We start from the raw sequence: 20,530 nt of genomic DNA, 5'->3' as shown, positions 1-20,530 counted from the left end.
TGGGAGCTGTGAGCAGGGATGTGGGAGCTGTGAGCAGGGATGTGCACCGGGCGGCACCGAGCGCGGGCCGGGAAGGGCACGCAGGGAGCCCGGGGACCCTCTACAAGACTGGGCAGGTTCGCAGCACCAGGTGGGTGCCGCGCTGCCTGTAGCTGCTCATTGGCCTCAGAGCCTGGCTCCGTGAGGCACGCTGCACTCCGGGGCCTCTTTTTATTCCCCAACTCTTTCTGTCAGTTTTAGACGTGAACAGCAGAAATCCCCGTGAAGTTGTGTGTTTCTTTTTACCCCTTTGGATCAGCCCTTAAACAGCGAATGCCCTCCACCGCCGCAGCACCAACCACGGAAATCTGCTGAATTCCACGTTCAGTGTAACACAGCCCACTGCTGCACACGTTGAGTGGCATTTTCTTGAACTAACTTATTTTGTGCAAGTCTCTCACCCCCCCAGTTATGTGGTAATCTCAAACTAATGATGAAACATTAAAATAAGTTTAATTACGCAGCAGCATTGCATCAAGGGGAAGACTTTCCACGTAGGCCGGTGTATCGAGGCAAATTGTGCAGAAGGAGCCTGTGGATTTGGGCGGCGCTTTGCATTTGCTGCCAGGGTGAGCAGGCTCAGATGCATGGGATTTGCCTTCTCCTTACAGACCCTGGAGGAGAGTGTTCCCAGCTAATAGGCACCTATGTGCCCTGTGAGGGAGTATTCACACGGTTGTACCCAGCAACTCCAAGGCAAGCACCAAGCTTTCCCACAGCGTGTCCCGGGCCTAGTGGCGCCCTCGACTCAGTGTCCTTCACCCTGGCTTGTAAGAGAAGGAAAGGCGGGAGCCTAAAGGCCACTGGCCGGCGAGGGGCAGCCGGGGCAGCCGGCAGGGCCTGCGGCGCCGGGCTCGGCTCCTGTCACGGAGCAAACCTTCCCGCAGGGGCACCAGGGCCACGTGGCCCTCGGGGGCCGCCCGCGCCCCCCCTGCGGCCGCCCCTGCGGCTGCCCCACACTCGGCAGTGGCCTTCGTCCCGCAGGCACTGAGGCCGTCGCCACGCCGAGGAGCCCCGGCCGCTTCCCGCTCCCGTTCCTGTGGACAGGCTCCTTGCAGGACGAGCCTCCCAGCGATCCCTCCTCAGGGAACTGCTGCCTGGTGTTAATCGCACGCGCTAAGCGAAGGTCAGACATGCAGAAATGAGTTGTATGAAGTGAAGTGAAGCCTCCGGAATCCGCCCAGCTGCCCCACTGGAGGTAAAGTGACCTGAACCCCAGCGAGCCTAATCGCTCCCGCGACTTGCTGGGTCAGCCACTGCGCCCTCCGTCCTCCCCCGTGACCCTCTTCCAAAGCTGCCCCACAAACGCTGCAGCTGAGCTTGGCAGCCCTCGTGCCTTACCTAACACCTTTCTGTTTAACACATCACTTAACAAATCTTGACAGCAAAATCTTGAGACCTTTACTCTCATGGTGCCTGTAGGAGAGAGGACAGCCTTACTTTTCTCCAGTTACATACGGAGTTGTATGGAGCTCAAAGAGATGAAGTGATTTTTTTTGAGGACACATTGACGATCCAGAAATGCAGCCCTAATCTTCAGACCTTATTTTAAAATTACCCTTTTTTAAATACAAAAAGGTCCTACCTGTCTGAGTGAGACTGTAGGATCAACCTACACCATACGAGACCAACTTTGGTCTTAATCTTTCCAGAGTCCATGTTCCACTGCTCTCCTAACCAGGCCCTCTCTGCCCTACAGGCTCTTTCTGAAGCTCTGAGGACTCAGTGACTTGTTCTCATAGGAATTCAGTATTTCCTTCTTTTTCCTAAATGCAGTATGTCTGTGCTTGCCATGCTGCAGCCGCGGCTCACTAAGGTTTACAGTGCTGCCCCAAGTCTAATGAGCCGGTACAGGCTCCGAAAATGCCTGTTAAAAATCCCACGTTTTGTCAAACCGCCTTAAAAGCTCCAGCCCACTGTGAGGAGATGGCCCCTTGGTGTTTTTTCCCTGTGTGCACTTTCAGAACCGAGCTGGTGTGTGAGAGACCTACCTGGAACAGCGTGTTTGGTCCCTGCAGCCTGGCAGGACTCAGAGGAGCGACAGGGCTGAGGCTGCTCCAGAAGTGGATGCTGGACAGCAGCGGGCTTGGGGTCAGCAATAATCCATTCGGGGTCTGCAAGACAAAAAGCACCCCGTGACGCACGTGCCGGGGCTTGCAGCTCCTGCTCGGGTGTCCCCAGCAGCTGCCGCACGACACTTCACCGAGTGCCTTGTCCCTCCAGACATTCATCGTGCTCAACGTACTGCCCCGGGCTGGAGCAGCTGTCCCTCCCATCCTGTCCCAACGGGGTCAGTGCTTCCCATTCGGTGTCCCTCACAGGCAGAGCGACTTGGTGTGCGCCGGGGTTTGCGCATGGAGATGCAGAGTTCCCGCTGCTTGGAAGCGCACGTGTCACTCCACAAAGCGCCGCACATGCCCCGGCTCCCTGGAATAATTATTTGCCTTTTTGAAGGCCAGCAGCAAGTTGAACCCGCTGCAGCTCTTGATGCCTCAGTGCAGTTGTGCATGGAGTGGAAGAGCCACCGCTGCCCTTTGCAGTCTGCTCCCCTGTCGGCTCCTGCTGGAGACGGCGGCAGGTTCGGCACCGGGGCGGCAGGTTCGGCACTGGGGCGGCACCGGGGCGGCACCGGGGGCTCGCGGGCCGGGGCTGTGGCGAGCAGAGCTGGCAGCCTGCTCTGCAAGGGCCCCGGGCTGAGAGCAGCAAGAAGCCGAGGCTCCTCTCAGCTCTGAGGCTGCTCTCCCCATGCCAGGGCTCACGGGGAGAGCTGCGAATTCTCTGCGGCATTTTCAGGCACAACTGCAGGGGAGCTCCAGTTAAAACACGTGCAAATCTGTGTTGGGTTCAAAGGCAAAGTGTCACATGAATTATTCTGTGCCCAGAGTCACTTCTGTGCTTCCAGAAAGGCACAGGGCAGCGATGTGGCAGCTCGGCACGAAGCCCTGGGCCGCTGACCCCAACCTCCCGCCGCCTGCACGCCGGGCGCCCCGGCCGGCCCCAGCCAGCCACAGGCTCCGCGGCCTTCGGCCTCGCTCCTCCTCCCGGGAGGGGTGCGAGTGCCCCATGCAGGCTCTGCCCAGCGCGGGCGCCCCCGAGGGCTGGCGCTCCACGCGTGTGAAGCCGGGCCCGGCTGCTGCCTTGGCGCCTCCAGGGGCGCAGGCCGGCACCCGGAGCAGCAGGGAGGCTCCAGCGGGCCCAGGGCCGGCCGCGCTGCTCCCGGCTCCGCGCGGAGGCGCAGCGGGGCCGGCGGCTCTGCCACCCTCGCGGGTCAATTCGGAACCGGCTACGGGGGCAGCTGGGTTAGCGGCGGGAGGAGAGGAAGGCGAGGGAGCAGGAGCTGCAGCCGTGAGGTCCTGCCAGCCCTCCTGGCCATGGATGCCTGGAAGATCCCGGCTGCTCTTTAAGTAAGTGGCCAGTTTCTCTATGGACTCCAGGAAAAAACAGGGATCATGGAGAAATGCAAAGGGAAAGGGCACGGCAGCTCCCTCGTACTGAAGAAGGTGGCTCGTAAATACAGAACCACGTGAAAGAAAGCACAGCTACATCCAGAGGAATAATGAACCCTCGGTAGTGCTGGCAGAGCAAAGGGCTCCTTATGCTGGAAAAGCAGGTGAACAAGGAGCATGAAGGTTGTGAAGAGCCTGGACAAGTGAGGATAGAGCCTGGGTTTGACGCACTGAAAAACTGAAATTTGGAACAGCAGGCCACCCAGCTCAGAGACGCGCAGCTCTTGTTCTGTGGGCCGCAAAGGGCTGGGGCTGCCCCGGAAGGATACAGGTAGGTGCTCATGCAGCAAGATGACACGTAGTGTGGCCACGAGAGCACCGGGGAGGTGGGTGCTGGAGGTGCTGGGAAGAGGTGGCAGCACCTGGCTGCAGGTGGATGGGGAAAAGCCCCAGCTGCCCAGGCCGGATCCTGGCGACATTAGTGATGACGCCCAAAGGGAAAGGAACGCGAGGGCGCTTAGGGAGGAGGAAGTTTCTGCTTTGCTCTTGTTAAGGGAGAGCTCCTGGCAAGGCGTGTGGGAAGCGGCACGTGTGGAGCAGGCTGTGTGAGCCGCCCCGGAGGCCGGCGGCGCTTCCCCGTGGCAGGAGGGCAGCAGCAGCAGCCGGAGCAGCAGCTGGAGCTGGAGCTCTCATCCTGCGCTGCCGACTGGGACACGGAGCCTGGCAGCGGGTTTTCCGCACGGATTCATGACATGGGCAAAGCGCGCGCCTAACTAGGTCAGGATCAATGCCCAGGGACCTACTTAGAGAAGAGCTGTGCTCGCAAAGGTCAGTGCCTTAAGCCCCAACAGGCAGGCAGCCAGGCCCCACTGCATGCGCAGCACAGTCCAATGGGCTATGCCCTGCCACATTATTTTGCTCTTTCAAGTGAAGCTGCAGCTACCCAAGACTACAAAGCAGTTCTTGAGTCCTTGGAAAAGTAATAGAGGAAATGAGGAAGAGCTGCCTCCCAGCTCCGTGCAGCCCGAGCATGTTATCAACGTGGCAAGTGCCACTAGAGGCCTGAAGGAAACAGTTGGTCAAAATACATGAGCACACTGGCCAAGAGAGGGCCAAGGCCCAAAAAAAAGTGCAAGTAATCCATGAGGAAGCAGGTACTGAACAGAAAGCTAAGACAGAGACAGAAACTGTGTTGCTGCACAGCCAAATGTCTAAACATTTGTGGACCCACGGGCTACCCCACCTGGCTATGTAGCTTCTGCCACAAGACACCTTCCAAAAGCTGGGTTTGCAGTGACTTGGGGGTACCTAATCTCTGCCTTAGCTCAACATCCTTCAAAGCGAGAGCCACACTCATCTACATAACCCCTTCCTGCCAGTTTCAGGGGGTTTCAGCAGTTTTTCTACTGTTTTAGAGATGCATGAGAAAGTGTCTAAAGAAATAATTACAAGACAAGCATGTCAGCGAGGAAAGAAATTGCTCTGTTCATATTGAGTTTTGGGGTAATGGTAGATTAAAGCAAGCTTGTAATAACTCGTGCTGTCATTGTGTCTGGTTGGCATCTGACATGATTTATGCATCAAATTTGCTTCCTGCGAGCAAAATGCTCAACTGTGGCTATGCCACAGTGAGAGGTTATAAACGCCTGTCAGTGCACCTCAGTTTTGGTTTGCCACCCTTGTGTCCTTCCTGCCAAACCTGACATCACTCACAGGCCGAGTGAGGCCCCAAAGGGACCGACAGGGGCCACAGGTGGCTCCCTGCGAGCGGCACGAGCTCCCGCTCCCGCCGGCCGCGCTGCGGGCACCGTTTGCACGGCGCCCCTGCAACAGGGCAGGGAGAAGGGCAGGGCTGGATGCGCTCTCAGCCCTCGCCAGCCTGGTAAATTCTGAGAAAATGGGACCTTTTCACACGCATCTGTGTATTTATTTAACATTCAGCCCACTTCGTTTGATGGTAGTACTTGGACCAACTTTGATTTTTATATTATTGCTACCCAGGACATTTTTACTGTCCAATTTCTCCGATTTTGCAGTGGCAGCATAAGACAAAACTCACTGATGAGCACACTAAATCATTTTCTGCTCTGTGATTTTCCTCTTATCCCCTGAATTGCTAATTTATTTTTTTTTTTTTACAGACTTGCTGTTTGATGGACTCTTATCTTCTGGAAAATGAGAACTTGACTTTGACATACCCTGGAATACGTGATTAACGGTTATTTTATAAAGAACAAAAACAAAGGTTTCTGCAATAGGTCTGCACTGAAAGGAGGCTATTGCGAGTACCCTATGGACTTGCAAAACCTTGGTTATTGAAGCTGGCTTAAGGGCCTTGTCTTAGAAACCAATTAATTTGCGCTGTCTTTGACAGCTAATGAAAATGTCACACTTTCTGAACAGATACCACATCTAGGAGGGAAATCTCACCCAGCACCCCATAACGCGCACACTCAAATTCAGGCCTGCTGAAATCCCATGGGTTTCTTCCCGGCCTTTTTGTGCTTGTTCTGTAGAGCTGGAGGCTGCTTTGAACTGGTCACTCACGTCAACAGCTGCCCGCCCCGTTACCCTTGCAGGCACCCCGTGAACTGGAATGACTTTCTCCACATCCATGTGGGAAGCCAGCACAGCTGTGAGGAACCTACTTCCCCTCTTTCATTCAACCCTCTGCTATGTTTTCCTCTTCCCAATGATTTTTTTTCCCCAAAACAATGATGATGAGATTGCACAGTGCTAACTCTCTTGGCCAAGCAGAGGGAGAGCTCTCTGAAGCAGGAGTACATGGAATGGGCAAGGCTTACCTGGGCAGTGAAGAAAGCTGGAGTCAGGGATCCCGAAGGAAGCGCGGGGCTGTTGAGGGCAATGGAACCAATATCGGTGCCGGAAAGAACCATAGGTGGGGCGGAGATTTCCAGGCCTTTGGGTTTTTTAGCCTTTGGGGGAAGAGATGGAGATTTTGCCTTGGAACCTGAGGAGAGGTTCAGAGGTTCGAGCGAATCCGAGTCGTGGCAAGTGGACTCGAAGAAGAGGCTCCTGTGCTCCGCAGGGAGCGGCGAGCTGGGAGACAGAGACGGGGACCGGGAGGATGACGACGAAGGAGAGGAAATGCTGGCACTGTTGGGTAACATTAAGGAAGACAGTTTAGCTGATACTGAAGAGCTGAGAAAAGCAGAGGCAGCCGCTGTTTCGGAAGTGGAAGGCAACGACACCATGGGCCTCATAACCTGTTTGTCTGTTTTGTTCGTCACGAATCTTATAACAGTCCGAACCTCTTCGACGGGGGTGTTTCCTTCCGACTTCTCCTCCAGCTTTTCCGTTTTGATTGGCTTGTAGGGGTCTGGCTGGTTCTGCAGCGAGTTGATGGTGAAGGAGGAGTAGAGGCCCGAGTGGATGTACTCGTTTCGGCTGGTGCTCTTGAGCGCCGACAAGCTGTGCTTGTGCTGCTCCCGGCCCTCCGAAGGCATCTTGCAGTCGCTGTCCTGCAGCAACAGGCTCTCTCGGCTCATCTCCACGGCGTGTGGATCCATTTTTAAGATCTCAGGAAAGGAGACAAACTTGTACACAAATTTCTGCCCGATCACTTTCTTGATGATGTTCTGCAAACACAAAAGCAGATGAGCCGGAAGGGTCAGTATTTGGGGGGCACTGAGATTGCAGCCCGGAGCGGTTTCAGAGGGGGAGGCGGCCACTGCTCCCTCCTCATGTCACCAAGAGCCCATGGTGACACTTCAGAGAGGCTTCAAGGGCATCTGAGCCTGGGCTCTGCTCAAGCACAGCATCGTGTTTTCCAACAAAATCACCATTTCCACGCTAAACTGGCAGGCTCCTTTCCTCCCGCCTCCTCTGAGGCACCTTGGGATATTTCCTTTTTACTAAGAACGATTTTGCTGCCTTGCAGACTCAGGCCAGGCTGCCAAGCATGTTTCCCAAGGACGGCAAATGCCACCTTTCGTGCCTCTCAAAACTGAGACCGATTACCCCACAATATGAAACACTTCTCTTGGAAAGTCTGCTAAGGACAAAGCGAGCCCCATGCCTGCTCCAGCTGTTCACCCTCTCCTCCTCCCCTGATTCTAGTCCTACCTATTGCAAAATGGGCACGTGAGCTGCTCTGACACCACAGGCTGTATCTGGAAGGGCTCGCAGTGCCTCACTCTGCTCCTTATGAACTAGGTGCTGGCCAGGGGGCCTGGCCTGTGGAAGAACTACAGCATTTGCCACCCTAAGCCAAGTGCTGGCGAGCAGTGTTTCCTGAGATTTTAATAGCGATTTATCTCTTCTTGGAGTCCTTGGTGTATGCCTGTAACTCTCTCAAATAAAAAAAAAAAAATAAAAAATTTTCACAGGAGTTACCCTTTTGGTGGGACAGGTTCTCCTGCCAGGACTCATCTACAGCATCCCCTGCTAATACTCTGCAAACAGACATTTGCCATCCAGTACGTAAAGGAATATGAATATTCATAATATTGCCAAAAATCTAATATCTTTTTCGCTCAAAAATGGGATCTCATGCAGGAACTGTCTAGCAGAATCAGAAACTAGTAGAAGAAATGTTTGTTAGGTTAACTTAAAAATAAAAAAAAATAAAAAAAAAGGAACACAAATATGATCTCTATTTTACGTGTACATCATATAGCTCTGAGTGCTTGTGGAGCCTGCACTACACACCATGCTTGGCACAAAATCAGGGCTGGTCTGAAGAAAGCGGTGACTGCACTTCTATATTAATCAGGTGAAACACTGGATAAACACGCTGTTTCTGCATTCTGTGTTTCATTCACAAATTTGATACTACATTTTTCTTTAAAAATGCAAAAGAAAAAGCACAATCTACCTATGAAAAATAAGTATCCAGAATGGGGTTTGTTTTCCTTTTTAATATATTCCTTTTAATTAAAAATAATCCCTCATCTCTGCTCCTGGCAGCTGGAGCTATTGCTGCATCCAACACTGGGAACAGAGATAGTACTTGGAAAATGTGACTCTCAGCAGGGAAAGATTAAGCGTATTAGATTAAGGGCAGCATTTTTACACTGGTGCAGGCTTGAAACAGGGGCCCTTTGCTATAGAAAGCAGCCAAATAGGCTGGCAAGTTTATATTTCTTCTGTTATTATTAAATATAGTTATATTTTAGGAAGGTCTTTCTCTCTTATTGTCGCTCCTCCGTCTCCCTAAGCCCGCAGCCAAGGCCCGCGTAATGATGGCTGAAGATTAAAAGGATTCAAGAGCAGCTCCCTCGAGCACTTTGGAGCCTTCTATTAAATGTGGCGCCTGAGGAAACCTCCATCAGCACGTAAGGGAAAAAAAGGATGCTAATAAATCGTCTTTGAAATGCCGCTGTCATTTGTGAATTTTTCTGACAAACAATTGAAGTGAAGGAAAAAAGCAGCTTTATAAAGCAGCTTTTATATATTTTTATATATATGTATATATATCTCTCCTCACCTCCATGGTCTGTCAGAACTGCGGAAGACGCCTCAGCCCACAGAGAACAGTGACAAACCAGACTGTTTCCACCCTGGATATGGGAGGCCAGGGAAGGCTTCCTCACGCTGAGGATGCTTCTGCAGGGAGGTGAAGCCGCTGGCTGGGCAGCAGGCCAGCATGGTGGCAGATTCAGCCCCTCTTTTTGGTCTCTTTGAATCCCCTCGTGCTGCAAGTGCCCTGGCCTGGCTGCAAGGAGCTGCTGGAGAGGAGACTGCCCGGCCCTCGCCACTGCCGGACACCCTGGAGGGGCTCTGAAACGGAGCACCTGAAATGCCGTGGTGTGGGACAAGCGCGCGGGGCCTGCGGACCACCCTGCACCCTCACAGCGGGGCCAGCGGCTCCCGGGCAGCCTCCACTCCGCAGGCCTCCAGCAGCGGGTCCGAGCAGGGCCCTCCGGAGCAGGGCCGTGGACCCTCTCTCCTTGTCCCGGCTCAATGACAGGCCAAGGACGCAGCAGCCTGGGTTCCCCTGCACCTTAAAAACAGGCTGTAATGTTTATTAGCGCACTACTACTAGATGTCCTGCAGAAATAATGGGAACTGTTCATCCATTTTCTATCAGTACAGCTCAGGCTTGGGTTCCTCTTTCTCTTTTTTTTCCTTTTTTTTTTTTTCCTTTTTTTTTTCTCCTGTGGTTCAAACATTTCCTGGTTCTTAATCTAATCAACACTGATTGCTATTTGCTGCTTGAGCTGTCTGGAGATGTGGCTTGGCCATAGCGACAAGGTGACACAAGGGTTTTAGTGGCTCGGCCCTGTGAGCTACCAACTCTTGTGCCTGCAGGAGCCACATGAGGAGGGAGCCGGGACCAGGGACCCAGTTTCTGGTTCTTCACAAACATGGGACCTCAAATTCCAGAGACAGGAACACAGATAGGGCTGTTTTCCTCGTCTTACAAAATTACCTGTAATCAACAAACACAGTGCCAGTGGTGCCCAAATTTATAGCAGAACAGGGCAAACTGGTTACTAGGCCCCTGCTTGGGATGGAAGGAGAAGGGCCAGAGCAGCAGTTGCTGCTTTTAACTCTCGTTCAGGTGTCTTGCAAGTTCCCTGGTTCTGCAAGTCCCAGAGATCAGACTACAGACTCCTCCTGGGGCTTCATGATGAGCAGGGCTGCGCGCAGGCTGGGAAGCCTGCGAGGGAGCGGGTTGTCCTGCTCCACTCCTTGCACCTAATGCACACATGCAGGAGGGGACAGGTCCAAGGCACGTGGTCTGCCCACGTGAGAATTTACCAGAACTGGTGGGCGGAATAACTACCTTCTCTTTCTGAAAGGTAAAATTACAGTCATCTGTACAAAACCAAGGCAGCAAGCTAAGAAATCTTCACAGTCAGAAGTCTGGAGCATGTAAGCTGGCAGGAGATAGCTGTGGCTGCAAAGTCTGCTCCTAAAAATGGGATGTGTGTCCCGCTAGCAGAGTCTGCTAGCATGATACTCTTTGGCCCTATGCCATACATACACCATACTGCATGTGTGTACAAGCTAAATTCAGATAAATTTTCATAGAGGCACAACTGTTACTACTCTGTGCACTTGTAGGGACCTTTGGAAATAGAAGACTTATTTATTTATCCAGATTTCAGTCCTTCCTCCTCCATGTCCACCTGGATGCACAGACGGTTCTTCTAGCTCACAGCTTGGACCAGGGTCACCACTGTCCCACTGGGGCTCAGGAGGTCGCCCTTCCCTCTGTCATCAAATATGAACTATCTTGTCTCCCTTTTCAGGACTTTCTGGGTCCTTCTTCTCTACTCATCATCTCTTACTCACTGTAAAACTCTTTTCTTTCTTTTTCTCAAAATGTCAGCATCCATTAACTACTTTTATGCTGTTTCAGACATTCACCTTTTCAACTTCCACCCACTGGCCTTAAAAGAAGCTCCTTCCATATCTCCATATGTTAATGTTCCTTCAAGTCCGTTTGTTAATGTTCCTTCAAGTCCTTCCTTGCAACACCTCTTACCTGTAGCACCACAAAACAGAGAGCTAGTACCAGCACATCAGTACTGCTTCACTGTAATCTTGGATTTTCCCCTGGGTTAACGCAAGGGTAGATCTTCCCAAAAGTAAAGCAGTGATTTCCACTTCACAGTTTTCTTGCACAATTTTAGAGTTGTGCAAGCAGATCAAGCCCTGTTACGCAGACAATTCTTCCACACTGCCATCCACATTTGGGCTTTAAAAATATGAACTAGTAATCAGGCTATTTGGTCTGAGCATGTGTGGAGAGAAGGAGGTGTGTGGAGAGAAGGAGGTGTGAGTAGCACCTCTGAATATTACGAGCAAGCACCTTAAAAGGTCTTGCTCTAATGCTGCTCCAACCATGGACGAGAAGCTCATTTTATTTATATACTATATGTCATTCTGCTAGCCCATCTAAACAAGAAGGGAGTCATTACCTGAAACTAAAATGATTTATTCTTGTCTTTGGAAGAGAGGCTGCACAGCCCTCACTAATGCCTGAGGCCACATACTAATCGAAGAAGATACCAGAATACTGAATAACTAACTACTCATGACAACACTGTGAGTGTGTAATTAAAAATGCAGTGTACACAGGTAACTGTGAGGCCTACATTTCCTAAATACTGGGGGCCTGACTTTCACAACCATAGCATCCAATTACTGTAGGTATTTGCATGTAATTTCCTGGATTTCACCCTGTTATTACCCTTCTCCCACTCAAAAAACCCTCACTGGGAAACCTCACAAGCATCTTCCTTGTGTTGCCACCCTGATATACACATGGGGGTGCCTCAGGCAGTCACGAAACCTGCAGGGACTTCCCAAAGGCTTTAGCTATCAGAAAAAACAAACCAGTGGGGCAACTTTACCACTAAAAAGCTACTGGTTTAGCCTAAAGGTTCTGACTAGCCAACCTGTGTAATGGAAGAGCCCTAGTGCAGGAAGCCTTCTCTCTGGCTCAACTCTGCTCTGACCAGCTGCCCCATTAAGGCAACTGAGGAAACACTAAGTAAAGAGGGGTGAGGAGAAGTGGGGTATCCTATTTGCACAAATGAAGCAGGAAAGGCAAAGTCTTTAGGTTATCTACAAACCTTTAGCAACCAGCATCAGGGTAGCAAATTACAACTGAGCCGTGACACGCTATACATTTCCTGGGGTGGTTTATATCTGAATTTTAGATAATTCCAGACATCAGCCTCAACAGCACATCATACTTGCTTTGAAAGCCAGGCTGAGGAACTTGCCCTAATTGTGTTATTTTGCTCCAATCCTGGAATTAATTTACTTTTAACTTCAGATGAATCATATGATGAATTTTAACAAGCCAGTGTTCCCCCTCAAGCAAAACAGCAGAGCCCATAAACCTCCATTTATGCAGTGGCCGGGTTTTATTTCTCTGCAGTGAGTAATTGCAAAGACAAACCATGAAGCACCAGCGCAGCCGGCGGCACCGCACGCAGAGGGCAGCCCAGAAGGTAGCGCCCTTCCCTTGTGCCATGGCTGCAAGGCCACTGCCCCCACCTCAACCCACATCCCAGCCAGATTCCCTGGCCGTGGGCAGGGAAGTCCCTCTGGACACAAGCCCAGCCCCCGGAGGAGGCCCACGCAGCGGCCCTGTGTCTCACCTCTTGGCCTGTTGGCCACCCTGCTCGTCCCCAGCGCACCCACCTGCCCACACGAGTGTCACTCACAGGGTGAGGAAGTGGCCAGGATCTGCAGGTTACCCTCAGGATACCTTAGGGCTTAGCCTGCTCGCAGTTTAACTGCAGATCAGACACAGGGATGTGGGAAAGGGGAACACAAGAGCCTAGGGGGGCTGTTCGCCTGCATAAACCCTTGCAATTTCGCTGTGCAGAAAGGAAAGGAGAAAGCCAAGGAGGTCTCTTCCTTCCTCAACATCTTCCCCTTCTCTGCGTCAGCCCTGGCCGAAGCGAAGGCAGGGGGAGATTCAGGATTGGAATTTCATGATGGAACCTGTGGCCGAGCACCCGACGCCGGCCCCTCGGATCCACTGTGCGCTGCCCTGTGCCCGAGGCCCACGCAGGTTGCTACCCCTCTGCCCCCCTCTAACCACCCGCCCTCCTCTGCGGCCTGGGACGCGGCGGGGCACGGCAGGCCCTTCCCCACGGGCAGTGAGGGGCCTCTGCTGCTTTTCCTTTGCTAAAGGAGCTGCTCCTGCAATGTGAAAAGCAATAGCCGTGTTTTGGGCTGAGGCTCAAACCCAGATCACCATAAATTGCTAAGGAAGAGCTTATCCTGATTTCCACCTGGGAAAAATCACCTGCTGCAAAACTTGTGGAAAAATGGCCCAAATCCTTGTGCCATATCTAGATGAAATTTGAAGACAGGAAAAGCAGAATATATGTCTGTAAGGACAGGAAAAGCAGAATACATGTCTGTAAGCACAGTCAGCACAGCAAGAAACCTGGCAAAAAGACTGTATGGCTGCTCCTGTGGCAAGTGCTGAGAAAGCAGGGAGAAAAGAGATGGCAGAGCAAAGGCAAAGCAACTGAAAATGCTGCTGTAAAAAGAAAAGAAAAGAAAAAATGGTAAGGGGGTAGGATTTTCAAGGAGAAAGGGATCCTCAGGTAAGAAGTCACTGTTGATTTAAAGAAAGGAGATTTTAGGGACAATTCTCGAAGGCAAATGCTGTAGCACCTCATCTCCTGTGTTCAGGCAGTATCTGTTGAGACACCGAGCGCCGACTTGGGCCTGCCTGGATGTGCACTTTGCTCCCCGGCAGCCTCTCTGTCTGCACTGATCCCACTCAGGTCTCTAATCGGAAGGGCTGGAGGGATATAATGAAGCAAACTGCCCCATGCTGAGCAGAAGCCTTTTTAGCTCTCAATGCAGGCGAATTCACTGTGTCAGCTGCTCGAAACACCCGCCGCACTGTCCTGGCTGGATCCTTTTGTGCCTGCCCAGGCAGCCACCTTTGGAAGGTCTCAAGCACAAAAATCTCATTTCTACTGGCCAAAAATACTCCAAAGGTTTTGTTTCAAAACTTATGGCTCCAAACCTGAAACTAGAAATACTTTTCCAACATATCAGAAATGGCTCTTTGAGAGCCCTTTCTAGTGTGAACTTGTGTCTTGCAATGCTCACATCACAGTTCCCGTGTGAACAACAAAAAGCAAGACTGTCAAATTGTGCACAACAGTTAATAATTGTGCTCAATTAATTCCCAACAAATATATTTTTAGTCACTGTGCTACCCTGGCTGCACAGCACTACTGGGCCCTTTAGGAATTAGTACACTACAAATAACATACAATAAGCAACTATATTTGAACGCTGTTCAACAACGAATACATTTAGTTTCCTCTGCCCTGTGAAGGCAGTTAGCCAGCCACAACCGTGCTGAACATTGGTGTTAGTCACTGACTAGACTGGTCTCTCTTTCTTTCCTGAAAATCAACATCACAACAGACCAAAAGTGGCTATGTATTTTTCCTTTTTTTAATATACTGACCTGTAAGACCCAACCCTTTTAATGTATTCTTCAAGAACACAAATACTAGTAAAAATAATTAATTCAAGAGTATCATTAAAAATTATCCGCTTAAGAGGAAATAATCCTGAAATGACTTAATCAATAAAAAACAACATAATGTTAATCCAGAAAAAGGTTTGGAAAAAGAATTGGAACTTTCTTGAATCTGGTAGAGTTTGAAATTGAGAAAGGAGAACATACAAGAAACTTTAGTTGCTGCAGAGCTCTGTGAATTTTTTTCCTTCTAGTGCCTCGCCACATCTGAGAGATTCCCAGTCTAGTCTGGCCAATTTAGCACAAACTGTGTTTGCTTCCTGTTCTCATCTTTGTGTCCTCTGTAATACTGCTGCCACCCACTTAAAACTGAGTCCAAAGATTGCTAAGTGAGGGATGATTTAGTTATGACAGGGATCTTACAAACTGCCGGTAAATTCAAGAAATCTGATTTTCAGGGGTACTGGTCCCCAATACCCGCTGCTGACTTCAAGATTATAGGCCTGCTCATAACCTCTGAAAATCAGAACCAAACTGAAAGATCTAAATAGCTCTGCATTATGTCCAAGATATTATTATGTCAGATTTTAGTTTTAAATAAAGTTTGAAAACGGCTCTGAACGGAATGCACGCATGTCTACAATATCTCTCTGTTACTGGTTTATGAGAGCATACAGCGTAGCACAAACACAGGCAAATTGTCATTTAAAAGGCTGGAGCCCAAACTGTGCTGACGGCGTGTGTCTAATTAGTTCTATGAAACCTCTACAGATGTAACCGTGACCTCTTCTGTCAACACGAAGAAGGAGCAAAATTAAACAGGTTTTGCAAGGGCAAATATATTTAAGGTAGAAACCTCGACCAAAATATGCACTCCACCATTTTTACGTGAGATAGCCAGAAGGTCACCAGTGTGTGTAAATTTAAGATTCTACCATAAAAATAGTCCTCACCTGAGGTGAGCTCAACGTGAGACTATTACCTGGACAAATACACTCAAATACATCCCTGTTCTGGCACGCACCTCGTGGCAAGCTGCTTTTCCTGTTATTTGCCATATTTAGCCGGCACTTCCAGTAAGATTCTGAATTGGTGCTCACTTGTGTGTTTTGCTGCTAATTAAATCATGGCAACATATAATCTAGACTACTGTTGAAGCTGACATAGATTTTGTCCTAAAAATGACTTAGTGGAAAATTTACAAACTCTTAAGAAACACTGCATGTTAACAAATGAAGTGAGAGTCGTGTGAAGGAAAACTGCACTGCCATGATAATTCTGGAAATGTTTGGACACTGCGCTTTTCCAACTACAATAATTAGGATTCGATACAATTGTAAAACAAGAAGTTTTACAGGAAAGATCAGGCAAGGCTAGCTAAAAATGGACTGTGTTCCACAAAAGCTCTGCAGTTCAACCCTGCTACCCATTCTGTTGGGGTTTCTGTGTGTCTTCTCCTCGTCCTAAGAGCCGACACCTGCTGGCAAAGCTGCTGCTCTATCTGCTGCATCCCAGTTCCACTGCTTTCTACCGCCTTGCGGGAGATCTAACGCAGGCTGCAATAATCAAACAGTCCTTCATTAGCAACACGTATTTTATTGTTGTCAAAAGCTACAGAAATATCGGGTAGCAGAAACACATGTAAGCAGCAGTAAGTGTAAACCTAGGTCAAAGCTTCCCCTTCTCAGGAAATAGATGTGCCTTGTTTTCCTGTGCGTGTGTGAGCTGCCCTCTTACCTCTGCCGGGATTGCCTTCCGCGGGGTGATCCACTCTAACAGCTAATTAGGGGAACTTTTAACAAGCTTCCACACAGAGAAGAAATATCAAATGGCAGTGTTTCTATTTTCTTAGTCTGCACAAGAATAACAAAATTTACCTTGTCATAATAGTATCTGAGCGCTCTGCTCAGCTTGTCATAATTCATATTAGTTTTGTTTTTTCTGAGTCCCCACAGCTTAGCCACTTCTTCTGCCTTGAGCAGCTTGAACTCGCCATCGTTAGACGTCCAGCAAATGAGGTGCTCGTGTTTCTGGTCTAGCAGCAGCTGCAAAAGGAACTGCCACAGCGTGATTGCACTCTCCATACCTAGAGGGGACAAAGGAAGGCAACAGTGTGAAAACCATCGGGGAGCTCGTGTTAGAGCCAGCGCTCGCCGCACCAACAGGCTCCTCCGACGAGTGCAGTTTGGCAAAGGAAGTTACTGTGTCATTGGCAACCAACCCCCAGAAGATCAGCAAGTCCTGGATCCCCATATGCCAGCATTTTTTTCCACTGTTTTAGTGTGAAGGGAGAATTAAGTGCAGTAAGAATTGCCCACTTTTAGTTCACGTGGTGCAGGGTCCTCTCCAGCTGAGGCCTCCAGTTCTGGGCGGGGAGCCACTCTTCAAAAGAAGGTATAGCAGGATAAAACAAAAAAGACTTGACATAATTACCCACTGAAATCAGCTGAAAAAAATGCTGTTGACTCATGATGAGTGGACTGGACTTGTCAGTTTATGTCACTGGGAGAAAGGGAAGGAAAGAGGAAGAGGGAAGCTCTGCTTTTGGTTGGGACAACCAGAAACCAGCTTCTTTCTCGCTCTCGGTCTTTCTGCTTGCTAATTCAACCAGCTCAGAAGATTTGGCAGAAATGATGAATCATCATTTGACTTAACCTCAGCAAAGTAAGCACTGTTTAGCCTGAATCTTTCTGTAACAAGAGTCTCTTCTTTCATTATCACACATGAAAGTTAGGAATACATTTTAACGGTGCCTGAGTATCACTGCTAAGGATGTTTGGATAGTTTTTTCCTGCTATCTGTCCATACTATAACACAAGAACAAACTTAAGAATGACTATACACCAGCAGGCACAAAGGCAACTTAAAACTTGGAACTGTTGGCACCAAAGACAATTCATTATTGTAAAAAGATGTAGCTTCAACTGACCTTTTAAACAAACTGAGATTTTTCCCCATAACTTTGACTGCATTTTAACACTGTAGCAAATCATTTTTTCTTGTCTGTTCTCATATTTAATTCTGATGTGTTTTGTCTAACTAATGCAGATTTTACAATGTCAGTATTATTACAGCAATTTACTGGGTTAGGTATTACTTGAGAGTTCATGTAGCAATGGCTACTTTTGGCTTTACCCAAACAAAGTGATAATTATTAATTTTCCTACTCATTTTGTTTCCTAAAATATTACTCTCTATACCCCGCTACACTACGGAGCCAGTTGGAGGAAGTTTACAGCCCTGCATTTCCTTCGGCGTGTTGACCACAAGAGGGCATAAAGCTTCTAGCTATTCTATCACACGCAACAAGCAGCTCGCAGAAATTAGAACTGCCCGTTCACGTCTGCTAGAGCACTAAAGAAATCACATTTTTCTCTAACTCACTCCATGCTCATCTTGGAAACACAGTGGTTAACGATGCAAATACATTGCATAAGCTTCACTAAAGCTATTGTAAAAACAAGTTAAAGATCCTAGCGGATGTTGCAAATATTTTTACAGAAAAACAGTTTTACAGAAAAGACAAACAGAAGTTGGAGATTGACTTTGGTCTAAATAATTTCTAAGTAAACTGCCCAAAAAGGAGTTTGCAAAAACTGGTCATGCTTTTATTATCCCTGCAAAAGCCACATTTCCCTAAATCACCGGGAACGCGGCCCGAAGGAGCAGGGCAGGAATACATGTCTAATAACAGCCAGCAGTGCGACAGAACGGCCGCACGGTACCCCCAAGGGATGGCAGAGGCTCACAGGGCTGCTCCGTGCACGTGAAGGAACATGTATTTAAGAGCAAGTAAATACATATTTACAATTCCCTATGAGGAGGTTGTGGCACTTTGAAAGGTTTTGCAATTCCTTTATTGCGTTTTTTCAGCACTTTATATAAATCCTTTCCCACCTAGAGTAGGAAATTGAAGAGCCACAATTAAATATACCTAAAAGCGACCCGCTTGCTTCACAGTATTAAAAGTTTGCTTTAAATTGGACGATCTCTGTGAGTGTTATCACCCCAATGAAGTATTTATCTATAACATCAGAGCTAAAAAAGTGTTTTTATGCATCTGGCATCACATCTATGTTTGCATTAACTTCTCCATCATTCAGGTTATTTTACAATGCGTGTGTAGGGATGTGCAGGCACACTGCTTAAAAATAATCTTCGTTTCTCCATACTGTATGTTATATAGGGATAGCCTGAATAACTTCAGCCTGTATCACATGGCTCTTTTAAATAAGGAATCACAAATGCAGCACGTTTCGCTCTGGAAGATTAAAAATAAACTTATCAGTATCTCATTTGAAAACTGTATTACAATGCACATGGGGGCACAGGCTAGAAACACGGTCTATGGAATTTCAGCTGAAGGATGAAAGACGGAAGCGGGCTACGGAAGGGGAGGCCAGCTCTCCCCGCAGCGCTGGCGTGCGCTAGCTGCAAGCTGAGGCCTCGGAGAGGCGGCTGCCTCGCTCCAGGCCTCGGCTCCGGCCCCTCTGCCCGGCGGAGCCCTGTCCGCGCGCGGAGGGCACGGGAAGGGCGCGTGGGACGAGCGCATCGCGCCGTGCCGCGGGATCCCCAGCCCGGCCAGCAGCGCTCCCGGTGCGAAGCCGTTTGCCGGCGACCGTCGTTTGACCGGCTGCAGACAGCTCGGGATGGCTTTGCATTGAGCGACCGTTGGCCTCGCAGGGAGCGGGCCACGATTCCACGTGTGGAATGCAAAATGCGTGAGGTGTGCGGGACGGCGGGAGCAGAGCAGGTCGCTCCGCTGCGGCCTGGCCTCGCCCCCGGGGCTGCCTTCCACGTGGCCACTGTGGAGGGGTTATTATACAGAGGCCGTGTAGGAGGTTACGGTGCTTCAAGCCGACCGGCTCTTTCCACCAGCTCGGATCTGCACGCAGTCTGTGGGCTCTTGCACGCCAAGGAGGAGGTCGTGGTGGGATTAGTCCCGGCAGCTCCTCAGCACCTGCCCGGGGCCAAGGCTCGGCTCCCCTCTGCAGGACACGGGTCCTGCTGGGTCGCACCAACCACCTCTGCACGGCAAGGCTGGGCATCAACGCGCCTCACTGCGCTGGACACCGCGCGCACCGCAACGGGACTGAAGCGGCTCGAGGCTGCACTAGATCCAGCACCCCATCTGCCACTGCCATGACCGAGATGGGCTGGAGGTGACAGCGGCAGAGTCAACATTGCACGTTCTTCCTAAAGAGAAGGCAGAAAAGATCAGGCACGTCCAAAGGCAAAACTGCCCCGTCTAAGACCTGCCTTTCCCTGCAAAGGGGACCCATGTTCCTCCCCGAGGAGAGGTGACTATGGGCCCAAATGCCAAAGGCTGGCTCAGCCTCATAGGGTGAGGGTGCCCTTCAGCAGAAGGTGCAAGTCTTATGGAAACGTCAGGCAAGCTGCACTAGAAATGGTTAGGACATACGCAAGCTGATGGGCTGTGTTGACATTTTTTGATCAAGACAATATAAATGACTTCCCATGCAACAAAGTGTCAGCCAAGTGGCATTAAGGCTACAAAAATAAGTCATTAACCTGTTGGGCAAAATAAAGCAAATTAAGCAACTCATCTAAAAAATCAGGCAGGAGAAAAGCAGGAGGCACAGGGGCAAAACTAACTGAAACACTCATTAGCAGAACAGTTTATGACATGAACTGCAGAATAGACAAACAGAGCCACTTTGAGGCAGGGAGCTGGGTCCAACACCTCACTACCAAAAAAGAATCAGGTGTCAGAGAGAGCAGGAGAGCAGCCCTGCAGGGCCCGGGAGCCCAGCGCAGGGCTGCAGCTTTCGCTGACCTTGCGGCATCTACCTGCAAACCCTCCCGTCTCCCCCACACACCACATTTCCTAGCGGGATTCTTCCTTTATAGCTCTTCCTCAGCCCTTATAAAATAAACGTAATTATTGCTGATCCTGGATAAGTTTTGAGGGTGAAAAATGGGGATCTCTCCAATCATTAAAAAGAAAACCAGCCTCTTTTCATTTTAGAAAGATGCCAGGAAAGCATTTTAGGACTCAGCTGTGACTCAGCCATAGCACTAAGGAAAAGATGAGAGACAGAGGTGCAAGAGCCACAACCAGCGAAGCCTAAGGGCTGAA

At 49.8% G+C, this 20,530-nt stretch overlaps 1 protein-coding gene across 1 annotated transcript in view; it reads right to left on the bottom strand.

Moving 5' to 3' along the window:
* ELK3 (ELK3, ETS transcription factor) overlaps positions 1-16,518 on the bottom strand; it is a 20,260-nt gene extending 3,742 nt beyond the window's left edge. The window contains exons 1-3 of the mRNA XM_026053542.1: positions 16,308-16,518; positions 6,290-7,084; positions 2,031-2,153 (exon numbers count right to left, since the gene is read on the bottom strand). Of these exons, the coding sequence (XP_025909327.1) occupies positions 2,031-2,153; positions 6,290-7,084; positions 16,308-16,514 (1,125 nt within the window). The 5' untranslated portion in view covers positions 16,515-16,518. The remainder of the gene's footprint in view (positions 1-2,030; positions 2,154-6,289; positions 7,085-16,307) is intronic.
* Between the last annotated feature and the right edge of the window lie 4,012 nt (positions 16,519-20,530).

The sequence above is a fragment of the Nothoprocta perdicaria genome, unplaced genomic scaffold (assembly GCF_003342845.1).
Source record: "Nothoprocta perdicaria isolate Ctin4 unplaced genomic scaffold, notPer1 scaffold_116, whole genome shotgun sequence".
Classification (NCBI taxonomy): domain Eukaryota; kingdom Metazoa; phylum Chordata; class Aves; order Tinamiformes; family Tinamidae; genus Nothoprocta; species Nothoprocta perdicaria.
This window is presented reverse-complemented; position numbering and strand designations above follow the sequence as displayed.